The following is a 15,429-nucleotide window of genomic DNA, read 5'->3' as shown; positions in this document are numbered from 1 at the left end:
CATCTTGTATAGTCCCAAAATAAGGTCACCTGAAAATGAGAACAAGCATTTGCATGGCACTTTTGTAGCCGGCATTGCTAGGTATTTACGTGCCAGGTATGCTAAACATTCATATGTCCCATCATGCTTTGGCCACCATTCCAGAGAACACACTTCCATGCCGATGATGTGTTATGGCAGTCTCGGATGATGACCCAGAACATGTTGTTAGTTTTAAGAACAATTTCACTGTAGATTTGACAAAACGCAAAGAAGTTATCAATGTGGGATTTCTAAAAGTAGCTACAGCACTCGACCCAAGGTTTAAGGATCTGAAGTGCCTTCCAAAATCTGAGACGGACAAGGTATGAAGCATGTTTTCAGACATCTTAAAAGAGCAACAGTCCAATGCAGAAACTCCAGAACCCGAACCACCAAAAAAGAAAATCAACCTTCTGCTAGTGGCATGACTCATGATGATGGAAATGAACATGTGCTTTGGATTGTTGTCGAGCAGAACCTGTCATCAGCATGGAAGCATGTCCTCGGGAATGGTGGGCGAACCATGAGGGGACATATGAATCTTTACCATGTCTGGCATGTAAATATCTTGCGATGCTGGCTACAACAGTGCTATGCAAACGGCTGTTCTCACTTTCAGGTGACATTGTAAAAAAGAAGCAGGCAGCAGTATCTCCTGCAACTATAAACAAACTTGTTTGTCTGAGTGATTGGCTGAACAAGAAGTAGGACTGAGTGGACTTGTAGGCTCTAAAGTTTTACACTGTTTTATTTATGAATGCAGTTATTTTTGTACATAATTCTACATTTGTAAGTTCAACTTTCATGATAAAGAGATTGCACTACAGTACTTGTATGAGGTGAACTGAAAAATACTATTTATTTTATCATTTTTACAGTGCAAATATTTGCAATAAAAATAATATAAAGTGAGCACTTTGTATTCTGTGTTGTAAATTGAAATCAAATATTTGAAAATGTAGAAAACATACAAAACATTTAATAAATTTCAGTTGGTATTTTATTAACAGTGTGATTAAAACTGCAATTAATTTTTTTTAATCTCAGTTTATTTATTTAAGTTAATCACAGTTAACTCACGTGATTAATCGACAGTCCTAGTATCACTACAACATTAAGATTGGAAAGTCAAGCATCCAAATGTCAAGAAACCCCAAATGTTTATGGTTGCTCCTGCAATGTTCACTTGCCCATGGTGGACATGCTATATATTTTGCAATATATTAATAAAAAGTAACAAGAAGTGTAAACAGACAAAGGAAAATGCAAAAAACTACCTATCATAAAATATACAGCATGTGCTATATGACCAAATTAGTGTGGTTGGCGCAACCTTGACTTTCAGAATATCCAATCTTTTGAGGGCTTGCTCTCAATCACACAGAAAAACTAATGCTAGGAGGCTTTTGCACTTAGCTGTACGTTTCAGAGGTTTCGGTGAGCACCTGAGGCCTGGGCTACACTAGTGGGGGGGGGGGGGGGTTGAACTAAGATACGCAACTTCAGCTATGCTATTCGGGTAGCTGAAGTCGAAGTATCTTAGTTTGATTTACCTGGCCGTTCTCACGGCGGCAAGTTGACTGCTGCGGTGCTTGTCGACTGCACTTACTCCTCCTGCCGAGGTGGAGTACGGGCGTCGATTAGTGGATCGATTTATTGCGTCCAGACGAGACGCGATAAATCGATCCCCGATACATCAAACATGTATAGACGTACCCTAAGAATTCATGCGCTTCTCCAAACCTCTTTGGCTGGAAAGCTAAAAGGAACAGCCCCTTGTGAGATTCTCAGTCTTGACTGGGAGAGCGATAGTGTAGCCTTCAGACCTCCCCAAAACTGGGTTATTCAAACTAGTCAGCATAGTCTTACTTTCAACTAACATTGGTGTGACATAGCGTGAGTAGACTTAGCCTGAGCACTTGGTAAACACCCCCACATGGGGAAAATTAGGGAGATAACTGGTTAATTACTGAACAATTAGCCAATTAACAAGGTGGCTCAGCTCATCAGCTGAGGACATCTAGAAGAGAGACAAGAAGAGGAGTGGGAAGGAAGAACTAGAGAAGTCCAAGTTCTCAGGGAGGTGAGATCTCTCCCCACCTCACCCTGTGCCTAGGGAAAATGTAAGAACTTTGAGCTGTGGGGAACTTGTTCCGTTATATTCACACGGTAAATAAAGCACTTGGTGTTGAACTTGCCACAAATCTCCTGTGAAGACTGTTTGCAGAGAGGAATCCAGGGTAAGGGAACATTGCCCTGTGACAACTAGTCACAGATGAAGCAAACAAATCAAGATTATACTCTCACAGTATGACATAATACTATAAAAAGGTATAATTTTTAACTGAGACAGGGATTAATACTGCAATCAGTGATGTCTGATTGAGTAATATACAAAACATATTAATCAGATACTGAAAGTGCTGAAATGAATATTTTTGTCTGAGACCAGTAATGTAAACAAGATGTTATATTTCAGTGGGACCCTCAGTGAAGGACTTAGAAATCTTAATTGCAGCCACTCACGTCAGCACTTGGTGATCCAAGTAGAATGTCAATGATGAAGTCAGCAACACAAGGCAAGCTGTAGAAAGATCCTAAAAATGAAACAATCCCAGTCAGTGTTTTTTGCCAATGGAACTTGTTAAAAATATAAACAACTGATTATTTATTTATATTTATTTATTAAGTACCACTAGAACAAAAATGCATCTTGCCAATACCAAGGATGAGAGATATGTGGGTATGGAAAATTCTTACACCTTGATTTCTCCCCTTCCATAGATTGTGGATTATTAATATAAATATGACCGTTCCTCTTTTCTCCCCAGTGAAGGTTTCAGCCTCTCTGTATGTGAAGGCACAAGTGCTAGTGAAGTAATTTACTAGCCCTATGGTTGAATTTACAGCTAGACAAACAGTAACATCAGCAGAAGTGATTACTTCAAAGCAAAGCTGTAACCATTTTGATGCTAACATTAAGTAAACTTGCCCAAAACACACAGTTCATTAAAGCCATGATTCAGCAAGGTACCTGAGCACATAAGCAGTTCCACTGATACAAGTATCTTGCTGAATCAAAGCCTAGGAAACATAACCCCTGCAAACTAGGTTTATTGCACTGCTGCAGTTTATTTCAGAAATGAATGCTGCGGGAGATTTCGGTGAAGAAAACGTTAACCTGCAATAAAACATTAACAAAGAAAATAATAATAGCCAATAAGCAATGCAGTGCGTCTACACCAGCAAAACACTTGTGGTAATTGATCAATAAAGTATACAATCCCAAACATTTCAGTTTCATTTGCTCTCATCGTAGCTGCCCCTCAAAGAAATACTGAAAGAATATTATTTATCATCCCCAAAGCACTAGTTCTATAGTGAAATTACATAATGTAAGGCTTTTGAATACAGAAGCCTCCTCACTAATTTTGTTAAAAAAGTGATTGAAATATTATCCCAATTACCTTGATACATTTATAAAAATATCAGCAGGCCATCTAACATTAAATCTTGCAGAGAAAGCCAGCAGACTGAAAGCTTCCTTTCCATTTTTTTAAATTAAGTTGTATCTGTAAATTGAGATGCTCCAATAAGAGCAAAATTCAGTAAGGAGGAAAGCACAAAATGTATAAATTCATCTTTAAAACCTGACTCCCCACTAATTACATTATACTGAAAGTCTGAATTAATAAGAGTCTACTTCATACCCAACTGCTGACTGCGTAACTGTAGGCACGTAACGAGTAGAGACAAGGCCTCTCCAGCAATCAGAGCATCTTTGGTGGATACAGACTGCTGTCTCACACAGATTCCGGCGTGGAGTGCTGTTGGCTCTCCTTCACTTCCTGAGCTACAATTGCTTCCTGCATTAGATTAGAAACAACAAATGTAATAATCAGTTGTGGTTTTTAAAGCTTTTCTGATCAACATTTCTCTTCTAAAAAGTACTTTAAAAAGTACTTGTAAGAACACAGCAAATACAGTAGATTTAAGTAGCAATTTAGAAGGCGTTCATCTCCTAAGAACTCTAGGAGTCTTACACAATTGGAGTAAGTTGAGAGTATTTTGTTTAGACTAAATGATGCAGTCTGAACTATGAGTGACGTACCTGAGCTGCTAAGTCTGTTTCGAATCCCAGCAGGAAATAAAGTGTTACTTTCTTTTATCGGTTGACTGCTCCCCACTAGGTCAAGTCGTCCTGCAGCAGCAGCCCAAGAAAGTCGCATGAAGCAAGCCACCGTAGACGTGAAATCATTTATCTCCATTGTCTGAAGGAACAGGAAAAAGTGGTTACTTTTGCCACACCCAACAGTCTCCTTTACCAGGAGGAACCACAAGGTCTTTCCATTCAGTTTTGTTCCTTGCTCGTTATCAGTGCCATGACACAAGGACTTTTTGCTCATATGAAACAGTGGGTAATATGGCTTATTGAAAGCCAGCCAGCACTGTCTTTCAAACAGAAAGAAGAGTCACTACAGAGACACTCCCCTCCTTCCATTTGGAGCTAAGCATGCTAACTTCACCCTGGTAGAAAAGCACCAACTGAATCTTAAATTGAGATCCTATACATGTTAGCACATTGTGCTAGCTATAGATCACAGCCCATGCAATTTCTTTCAATCTGACAATAGGAAAATGGGTCAAGTTATTCCTTTTATAGCAGTGTGTTTTAGTACGTGGCCTCTCCCAACAGATTAATCACTAGGAAATTCTGATTCTGGATGTTTAAGATCATCTTGCTCACTCTACAAAAAAGTTAGATGTGTTTTTACCAAGCTATTGCGCACGTTTCATTTTTATAAAATTACAGTTAAACACAATTTTGGTATATTAGAAACTTCAGGACTTTAACCAGATACGCATGGGGGTCTAGTCACATTGGCAAAAGGCAACTGGTCAATCCTCAATTCTGCTTTCTGCGACGGTACAATGAAATCAAATACTTCACCTCTTCCTTTTGCAGATGGGACAGTGTGACACATAATAAATATAACGTAAAATAAAATGAACAGAAAAGTACATTATATCTGAATGTCTTCAAACGTCCCTGGCAAACCAATGTGAATAGCCAACCTATTGGTTTACTACTTCAGTACGTTATAGATCTTTTAGAGACACGCTGTAGTTAAAAATAAAAGTCAGGGTGAGATTTGGGGGAGGGAAGATAGCACCTGGATTGTCTCCTAAGCTTTGAGATGAGACCTGTGCATAGAGAACCAGTTTCACAGCACTACTTATGTTAAACTCCAGAAACTAAGAGCAAGTTTCACCTTTCACTCTACAGCACACTGCTGTATCTTCAAGACTGTCAAATCTTCCCTTACTTGTGTGAAGGAACATTTAGGGGGGCCTTAGGATTCTGGGCAAGCTTACAGGCCTAAAGAGTTGAGTGAGCATGTTTTTGTATGGAAAGTCCCCAAAGCAGAACAATGGCTGTGTGTGTGTATAAAAGGCATGAGGGGGCAGAATGAAAAAGTCCCCAAGTAGCATAATTTGCAATAGCCAGGCTTATGAAATATATAACCGCAACAGTTGTGTTAAAAAGGTCGCTGATCGCAAAAGAACAGACAGTGAGTAACAGGAGGGGCTTAGAGGGGGAATGCTTGTTTTTGCTTTTGGCCTATGCTGATTTTGCAATGTATTCCAAATAAGGTAATTAATACGGAACTATGTGCAATTTGTCTGTGGTTTTAACGTTTATAAGCTGGTTAAAGTTTAAGGAAGGCAGAGTAGCTTGCCACCTTGCATGGGCTATGCTGACTCTCCTTACAGATATGCTCACATAAAATAAAGGAGCCTCAGGCGTTTTCTGATTCAAACATGAATGGTAAATTTCCCACAACAATTTGGGGGCTCGTCCGGGATCCACAGCAGACCCCCGCAGACTGGAGGACTGTGGATCACTCCCCACCGTACCCGGGCCCATATGAAAGGTCCTTTTAAAATCTCTATATTGGGTTCTAGTGGAGGACTGCAAGTTTCACCTTTCACTCTACAGCACACGGCTATATCTTCAAGACTGTCAAACTTTCCCTTACTTGTATCGCAACCCGTGCTGCAGGTATGATCTCTTCCACCCTAATGGAGGACCTGTCAGAAACTGACAACTGTCGGTAGGATGACTTCTCAGGTGTTCCACAAATGGATATCTGCCTGCTAGCCTGCCGGCTCACATTACGGAATGGGCGTGAGGACAGTGCTTCTACCCCATCTTTGAGGATATCCTCATCTAGTAAGGTAGGAAGTGTTTGGCCAACAAGTAAGAACCTAAACACACAAAGAAAAGAGTCAGGTTTATTTTTGAATATTGGGTGATCAGAATTTTAGTATAGAAGTCAAATCACTGTTACATTTCAAGATAACAGGCCAATGGCTAAAAAAAACGCAAGTAGCATTACTAGTGGTCTTATATACAAGGAAAGGCAATCTCATACCTTGCAAGTTGCAGGCAGATGGAATAGACTCCCTGTCTTGTTTCATAGTCCACTTCTGATGGGATGGAGTCTCTCTGCATCACATTCACTACCAAACTTAAAAATAAGAGAGACTATTTTATAAGATGGTGTAAAAAAGAAACTGTTGGGAACGAGTTTCGGGTATTCCCCCCCACCTCCTCAGCCATTCTCAGTGACTTAGTGCTGACAGAAGTACCAGACTGATGCCTCTTGAGAACAAGATCCCTATTTTCCCCCCATTACAAAGGGCTTCGAGAGCTATAGGTGAAAACTGCTGTAAGAGCAAAGTAGTATCACTTGATAAGTACAGCAGAGCCAGCAGCTCTGCAAGTTTTTCCAAAGTGCCCATTGTCCCTCCACTCTCACCAGGAGGGACCAATTTTATGGATAAGAATGGAAAGATCAACTGCACTGACCAATTCTTGGTCCATTTTAACACTGCTAAAAATGCCAACTAGTATCAGCTGGGGAGGTTGTGTAATATGCACATCTGTATTCTTGAACTGAAGCGAGACCACTTATTTAGCACCCAAATACTGACTATAGCAATAGAAAAAAGAATGCAAATGAATTTGCTTTGATTCAGACTTTAACGCTATATACATTATACACTGTATACTGTAGATACAGAGTGGCTGACATTACTAGTGAAAGTAAGTAAATCTACAGGTAGTTCCTTATTCGCAGGACCCAATCCATTTTAGTTTTCATACTGCTAGATGAAAACAACTGAACACCTATGCAAGTATGCTATACTATTAGCAGCGTGTTAGAGCCTATTACAGAAACTATACAGTTATCACTGATAAGAAAGAGTTAGTGTTATGGAAAAAAATAAAATGTCTAAGGCCTAACCTCAAGCCTCCTGCTCTCAGAAAGTTTTCACAGAAAGATTTGGCACAATTTCTTGCCATCTCATCATCTGCCGTTGGCATCAGCTTGGAGCTCAGTACCTGAAATGCATGCAAGTAAAAATGTTTCATAACTAGTATACACAAAAACTATAGCATCTCTGAAGTGGCATCCAATATCCTAGGCAGTCTCATCCTAAAACTGAGCATTTCCCGCTCTCAGTAATTCAAAGATACAGCCTTGCAACTATCTGACCCATAAAGAGCCAAATATTTTAAAAAACATTTCCTTCTGTTTTTATTCTCTGATAAGTGACTGATATAATTATAAATGGCTCACACAGTAAGAAGGGAAGAGTCTGGACCTGCATGTGAATTACTTCTTCAGGCTTAAGAGGAGCTCTGGAGGGTTACAATTCTAACATCTTTCTAGTTAAGATGTTGTTATTCCATGGAAGTAACTACTAAATAAGATCTCCCAAGGATGAGGTTTTGATTTTACATTTCTACTTTTATTTTGAGGTGTGAAAAAAATTAAGAGGATCCAAGAAATTTTATGGCTTTTAGGAATGTCATCTTTATTATACTGCTCCTCTCATTTGCAAGAAGGTACCCTTCTCAGTAGAGAGTGTCAAAGTGCAGTGATGGTCAGAAAAGTGACCACATGGGGACCTGCTCATCTGACAGGTGAGATCCTCATGTGTATTCCGAGTTGAATCTTCTTCCTTTAACATTTAACACAAGTTTATTTTTACTATTTACTTACTCCAGTCGCAGAATCTTTACTATTACAAGAGGTATAATCCACAAGCCAGAATGGAAGTCAAGATGTGTTCTGTTCTCTGCAATATCCTGTAAGATTTCATGTTTGTGTCTGTGACTCAGTGTGCAGAGTCATTTTTCAGTAAATAGCCATACTAATGTTCTTGGCTGGACCCATGTTTAATAGCTTTAGTAGACTAACAAATATGAGGGATTAAAAATAATTCTGGCTTGTTAAGAGAAAAATATTTTCCATTATACTTGACTGAACTTCAGGAACAAATCCGCTAATATAATCCATTTAATTATCGCACCTAAGGAATATTTACTTAGGTTTGCTTCCTCATTAGCCTCACTTCTGGGAAATAAAGCATTTTGTTACTTATTTGGTCTGAAGTGAAAAAATCATTTTGGGATTCTAGTGCCACTGCAAAACAGAATCCTCTCATCCAGGAGGGCATCTGTACTGTGACACAGCAGACTGCTCTCTCAATCTGGGAGTTTCAAACACATTTTTGGGGGGTTACAACCACTCTACCTTTCTTCACGGCTCGTTGGAAGAGGAGGAGCCTGAAACTTTTTGTTAGAACATGGGATGTGGTATGCAAAAAGTGGAGAACTGCAGTACTGGTAACAGACATATGAAGGTAAATGGTTATTACAAAAATTCCTACAGAAGGCTTTGCAGACACCAGGGTTGAGAGATGAGTGTATGCCTCTGTCTGTTGCATCCGGGAAGGGTTTGGAGGGGGGGGGGGCGCGCGAGGAGGAGGAGGAGGATTCTTATGCCCCAAATACACTAGGAAATTAACCTGTTGCTGGCAACAGTGGCTGGCAATGGGACCCCAAACCTGCACATATTAATCTAGATAGGTCTGTAATGGAGTTGTAAAGAGTCATCCTACAACAGTATTTGACTCATTGTTCTGACATGTGAAAAGGCAGACAAGATATACAAGGGATGTGGATTAATTAGGCCGCAAGTTTAACTTAACTGCTATGGGAATTATCCAACAATAGTTCATATCGTGCAGGTCATGATTCCATCCCTAGTTATCTGAACTTGGTGGAGGGCTGCTGTCAGGACCCCACCCCTCCAGCTGGTCCCCAGCCTGTTCCTGGGAACTCACTGCCCTGTGAAGGGGCTGGAGAAAGGAGGTTGTTTTCTCACTGTATCAGACATTAGGATCTCCCATCCCATACCTCAACTTTAGGGGATGCCTTCCCCTTAGTCCACTTCCAATTGCAGTTTATCAGGGAACTGGACTTGTGTGGAACAAGTACATGCACTGGACATTAGCCACAAAGAGCTAACAGCAGTTCGCTTAGCTGCCTTCTCCTTTACTTCCACCTGGGTTCCCAGATTGTTAACAATTTCTTATCTAAATCTGCTAAAATATATCCACTCCCTTGTTGGAGAGGCCTACCCCATCACCCTGAATAACTCCCATACCAAATATGATTTTTTGGGGGTGATTAATGTCCTTCCCTGTTCCAGATGTTCCCACATCTTCTGGTCTTGTCAGCCCACAAAGGCCTGGCAGCTTCCCACCAAAAACTTTCCTCACTGAAGCATTTCAGACCAGTTAACAGTGATCCCCAGGAAGAGGTCCTGGGTCTGCCCTACATCTCACTGCCCTGATTAAATTAACCCTAGAGATGCACATTTTTTCCCCTCAGCGTAACTATTTGTAAATTTGACACACATTCACCAACAGTTTCAGTCAAAAAGCGATGGCATTGGTGGAGTTTCCCTTCACATTTTAGCTCAGTGGTTAGGGCTTTCTCCTGGGACACAGGAGACTGGGTTCACTGGAGCAGGGATTTGAAGTTGGGTCATTTTCACTCCCACTTTGTGTAAATAGAGAGACAAGGTGTAGGAGGTTATATTTTTTACTGGACCAACTTCTCACCCACCTTGTCTCTAATATCCTGGGACCAACACAGCTACAACAACACTGCATCCAACATTTGTATAAACAGTCATTGGAACAGAGAGAGAAACAGCTTCAACAGGAGAAAGTGAGTAATATATTCATCCCTTTTCCTGCAGTTTGAACTTGTTTCCATTACAGTAATATCCCTGTCTATTTGGAGATTCAGAAATACAGTATACCACACTAATTGCATCTCCTAAAAAGGCCCCTCTGGGACCCTAATAGTGGGCCTTGGCATATTTCTTCTTAAAAAGCAGTTAATGTTTTGCTTTGTCAGCCCCCTTCACATCTTCAGTGACATCTGACGGTGGCTCATTTTAATGGAGAGCTTATTTTGTAATCCAAACAATCCAAATTAAATTTGGCTTGATTTTCAGAGATGTTGAGCACCCCTGGCCTCCCATTCATTTTTAATAGAGATGCATGCGTTTAGAACCTCTGCAGATCCAGCCAAAGATTTAAACCAATAGCTAAGGCCTTCTATGATAGCAGAGAGAAACATACAGATAAATTACAAAAGTTGTCTGTACTGCTGACTAGCACATTTAAAAGCCATCTTACAATTACAATGATAAGAGGGGCCTGGGTTCGTAATGAAACCTTAAGGAGAAGCTTCATACTTCATGCTCCAAGCTCTTTCGAACCTTTCATTACACTATATGATCATGTAATGTTCTGCTCTACATCACTTGTTTTGTGTAACAGATTAATCCTACACCTCTACCTCGATATAACGCAACCCGATATAACACGAATTTGGGTATTACACAGTAAAGCAGTGCTCTGGGGGGGTGGGGCTGCGCACTCCGGTGGATCAAAGCAAGTTCGATATAACGCGGTTTCACCTATAACGCGGTAAGATTTTTTTTGGCTCCCGAGGACAGCGTTAGATCGAGGTAGATGTAGTTCAGCTGATATTTTTAGCAGCTGACAATATTTTTAGCAGGACTTCACAAACTGTATCCATTGCTTTAATTGCAATGTTAGAAAACTGAGGCGCATATTGACAAAACGGTTTCTTACCTCTAAATTGTAGAGCACTCTAAAGGTGGACATGCCAGGAGCAAAAGATCTAAAGAGACTTTCCAATATCGAACTAGCACTGGGCTGGTGTTGATGCTTTGAAGACAAGGATGGTGATTTTGAAGACTGAGAACTTGATTCTGACAGCAGTGTTTTCTGAGGGGAATAAGCACAGATATAAAACTGCACTTTTAGAATACCACTTAAGGAGAAGTAGGCCTTGGAACTGCATCTTGTATAGTCCCAGTAACAACCCCTCTCCACCCTCCCAGCCACCTAGAAACAAAGCATTAAAAACCTTATCACTAAAAAGTTTTACATAATTGAAAACTTCACAAATGAACACCCAACACAGTGTGATGTTGCAGTCTATATGATTTTATAAAAATCTGATGAGTGAATATGATGTAACTGGAATATGCTTCATGCAAAAGGTCTCTTGTAAGGTATCATTACAAAGCTTATTATCTACTGAGTGTGATCATCCTATTTGTATAAATATCCCACTCTTGTATCTGAAGCTAGAAATATGAAATATAACTCTGAGGGCCTATTGTAATTATGCAAAGTGTGGGCCATTAATGGTGGTTTGGAATCTTGATGACTCCCATTAACGAGGACAATTGTCTGCAGATGGGTGTGTTTCACCTGTAAGTCTTCCTGTATACCTGTGTGCTGGCAAGTGAGCAATGAAGTCTTGCAGTGACATGAGATCATGTCACCTGAACTAGAATCCATCTTTAACCTGGTCTCTTTCCATTGAGAAGCAGAGGGTGGAAACCCAGAGAGGGACAAAGGATTCCCGCCTTATGCAAAAGACATATAAAGGGTGGAACAGAACAAAGAGGAGAGAGGAACCATCATGAAGAATCCCCTAGCTACCACCTGAGCTGAAACAAAAGCTGTACCAGGGGAAAGAATTGTGCCCAGGCCTGGAAGGTGTCCAGTCTGAGGAAAAAACTTACTGAAGCATCTCTGAGGGTGAGATTATCTGTATTCAGTTTGATAAGACATAGATTTGCACATTTTATTTTCTTTTGCTTGGTGACTTAATTTGTTCTGTTACTACTTGGAACCACTTAAATCCTACTTTCTGTATTTAATAAAATCACTTTTTACTTATTAATTGACCCAGAGTATGTATTAATACCTGGGGGAGCAAACAGCCGTGCATCTCTCTATCAGTGTTACAGAGTGCAAACAATTTATGAGTTTACCCTGCATAAGCTTTATACAGGGTAAAACGGATTTATTTGGGTTTAGACCCCATTGGGAGTTGGGCATCTGAGTGTTAAAGACAAGCACACTTCTGTGAGTTGCTTTCAGGTAAACCTGAAGCTTTGGGGCAAGTAATTCAGACCCTGGGTCTTTGTTGGAGCAGACAGGAGTGCCTGGCTCAGCAAGACAGGGTGCTGAAGTCCTGGCAGCTCCCAAGGGGGTTTCTGTGATACTGTGTGTGATGGGTTGTATTACAAAATCCCTGTTAAATGCCTCTTTTTAGCCCTACAGAGACAAGAATTGAATATGGGTTTAATCCATACCTTTCTTCCTAGGGAATCTAGTTGATCAAGTGCTTCCTGAATAGCTGGGTCAGTAGGAATCAACAGCAGAAGCTTCCGTACACGCAAAGTTATCCTGGAAAGTTCAAAGCAATTATTCCACACAAGATAGGATTCACTCAGCTTCATATTGGACAAGAGTCCACGTAAATTGGTAACAATTTTTAATGATATCTTATTTGGACTTTCAGTAACAGTATTTCTCCAAATGTTTAACAACTATTTAGCTTGTTTACCTTGGCTCCTCTAGGTTAGCAAGCTGGTAAAGCATGTCAAAAACATTACACACGAGAGCCATCACTACTCCAGGGAGGGATTTCTCCTGAGGATTAAACAGACACAATTACAAAGGTTTTTTTCTCAGGGATGTCTCAGCTACTGTCTAGCCCAAGACACAGTTTGAATTCCAATACCACCCCCGCATGTATCTCTTATATCTGCATGTCACTGTGCAGTGTTACATCTACATCAGACAAAAGATGCTCTCTAGGTCAATTATTAATTGTGAATTGGAGAGCAATGCCAGAATGGTACAGTTAGCTTGACCCATTCCCAAATTTTTAATTTAACACACCTGAGCTTCACTGGTTCCAATCCTAAATCACCTGAGATGAGTCTTGCACTGTGTGTTGATTTTTTAATACAAACAAATGCAAACCAAACTCTCCCATTTTTAATTCTGATATTTAGCAGAATTTGAAACCAAATCTGGAAGTGAAGGACTACAGCATTATCTTACTCTGCCACTTCACCCCAATTGTGACGTGCTTGTGAAAGGGTGCACTGTAAAAGCAGATTTCAGACTACTATACTGTACCTGTTCCATCACATAAGATGAACTAAAGACACCACTACTGTTGCTGGAGCTGGTTGAGGAATCGACAGAGCTCCCCGAGGGGGTTCCACTTCCTGATGTTTTTACTGTAAGTACATGTTCTTCAGAGAAACCCAGCTGGTGGAGTAGCTTCTGATCTTTATTTACCGTTAGCTGCAACAAAGTATTTAATGCTTAGTTCTGGTGAAAGGAACGATTCAAACTCACAAGATAAAAGGTAACTCATTCACATACCAGATTTTCATTTGCAAATATCTGTATATTGTCCACAGGAGAATTCAGAAGCTTTGCTATTTTCCACCTGACACTTCCTACAGTTTCATTGCTATGAGCCTGTAAAATAAAACAAGATCGTTTGGTGGAAGCTGTTTAAACAGTGTGGCCTGATTTTTTAAGTGTTCTGTTAACATTAAGGGGTTTTTAGCTCCTCCATTAATATTAATAAAGGTCTTTTCAGCCAGGGAGACTAACTATACAGGGGAAGAGTGAAAGTGACTATACCAAGCGCTGCAAGAAAATATTTTCTTTCCACAAGCCTTTCCGTTATTATAACTTTAGGTGCGTACATAAAGCTTTTAGAAAAATGTGGTTTTCAAGCTAGCTGTGCCCATTACACTTCTCTAGCTTGTGCTTCAAGTCATCCCTGCAACATGACGCGGTTAGTGAATACTATGTTTTCACTAATAAATAAGGTGAATATGGCATGACGTATGTAACTTGGGTAAACATACCTCTATAGTGAAGGTATCTTTGGTAGACTCATATGTAACATTAAGTGTTAAAAGATGTCCGTGGAAAGAAGCACCATGAGGTAGGATAGTACGAGGAACAGAGTAAAGGTCCTACAGAAAGGAAAAAAAAAAAAGATCAGTGTAAACAATTCTGGAAGAACAAAAACATTCTCACAGTATTAGCAGTAACTGATTCTACGGTACATTGGCCTGAACAACTCACGGTATTGTTAAAAATATTGAGCATCTAAATTTTTGTCTAGTTACGAGAAAGGACATGAATGTTAAGTAACAAGAAAATCTCTTACCTCTATAGTTATCACATAGCGTTCTGCCAGAAGTAGCAGTCTCTCAATTATGACAAGTTTAGTTGACCTAAAGTTTGTATCCAAAATTTTAAAAAAGTATAAGGTGAGTGGTTTCAGTTCAATCACAAAAGACAACAGCCGAAGGCAAGGACTGAATTTAATAGAGACTAAATACAACTCTCACTCTTTGAGGTGGTGTAGCTAGATTGAGGCGCATTGGCAAAGCAGAGTGCAAGTCTTGAATTGCACTTCCTGTGTCATACTAGGTCTGGGGACATACACTGTGCATGTCTAAAGGGCCCATCCCTGTGCCCAGGTACTAAAACACATAATACATCAGTCCCCTCAAGGATGACAGTCAACCCCCCTCCCCCAATATCTCCTACTCCATAGATCTGATGGCTCTTAAGCAGCAATGATCTTTGTAGTTTCGAGGACTTCAGCATTTAGACTTTCAGTCTCATTCTTTATATTGAGATTGTTTTAAAAAAAATCTCTTCTGAAATCAAATACATTTTAATGTAAATATGAAAAGCTACTGTGCGAGTGGCTGTAAACTTACACCTAGAGACAGAAATATTACAAATATTAAAAGAAAAGGAACTTATTCCACTAAAAAGAAAGACACAAAGTTAAGTTTGCAAATATTATTCCATGATGTTGACTTGCTTATGCTTCTTCAAAAAAAATAGTTCCATTTAAGAACAGAACTTGCTACACAGTGGAGAGTAACCACTCCCCCTTCTAAACACAGGGGCTGAGTTCACATACAGAGAGCTGTTGTTCTTATTTGTGGCCATTAATGCAAACACCTAAAGATTGTTTGTAAGCAAACCTTGGTATAGTGCCCAATAGTACACTTCTGTTCAGAGAAGGAGATGGATAGTGAAAACAACAACCATTCTCTACAAACACACAGTTGTGGCATTTAAAACCTAAGAGAT

General features: G+C 40.0%; 1 protein-coding gene across 4 annotated transcripts in view; it reads right to left on the bottom strand.

Moving 5' to 3' along the window:
- USP24 (ubiquitin specific peptidase 24) overlaps positions 1 to 15,429 on the bottom strand; it is a 109,909-nt gene that overhangs the window by 41,177 nt on the left and 53,303 nt on the right. For all 4 annotated transcript variants that reach the window (XR_005583522.1, XR_005583521.1, XM_039483808.1 and 1 more), the window contains exons 24-36: positions 14,486 to 14,552; positions 14,178 to 14,288; positions 13,681 to 13,779; positions 13,429 to 13,599; positions 12,848 to 12,933; positions 12,594 to 12,687; positions 11,053 to 11,208; positions 7,335 to 7,432; positions 6,459 to 6,554; positions 6,063 to 6,291; positions 4,133 to 4,292; positions 3,732 to 3,887; positions 2,548 to 2,618 (exon numbers count right to left, since the gene is read on the bottom strand). Coding sequence is in view for 2 of the 4 variants with exons in the window: in XM_039483808.1 (XP_039339742.1) it covers positions 2,548 to 2,618; positions 3,732 to 3,887; positions 4,133 to 4,292; positions 6,063 to 6,291; positions 6,459 to 6,554; positions 7,335 to 7,432; positions 11,053 to 11,208; positions 12,594 to 12,687; positions 12,848 to 12,933; positions 13,429 to 13,599; positions 13,681 to 13,779; positions 14,178 to 14,288; positions 14,486 to 14,552 (1,594 nt within the window). In the remaining 2 variants the exon portion in view is untranslated. The remainder of the gene's footprint in view (positions 1 to 2,547; positions 2,619 to 3,731; positions 3,888 to 4,132; positions 4,293 to 6,062; positions 6,292 to 6,458; positions 6,555 to 7,334; positions 7,433 to 11,052; positions 11,209 to 12,593; positions 12,688 to 12,847; positions 12,934 to 13,428; positions 13,600 to 13,680; positions 13,780 to 14,177; positions 14,289 to 14,485; positions 14,553 to 15,429) is intronic.

This window comes from Mauremys reevesii, linkage group 8 (assembly GCF_016161935.1).
Source record: "Mauremys reevesii isolate NIE-2019 linkage group 8, ASM1616193v1, whole genome shotgun sequence".
In the NCBI taxonomy this organism is placed as follows: Eukaryota; Metazoa; Chordata; order Testudines; family Geoemydidae; genus Mauremys; species Mauremys reevesii.
Note: the sequence above shows the minus strand (reverse complement) of the source record. Positions and strands in the feature narration are given on the sequence as shown.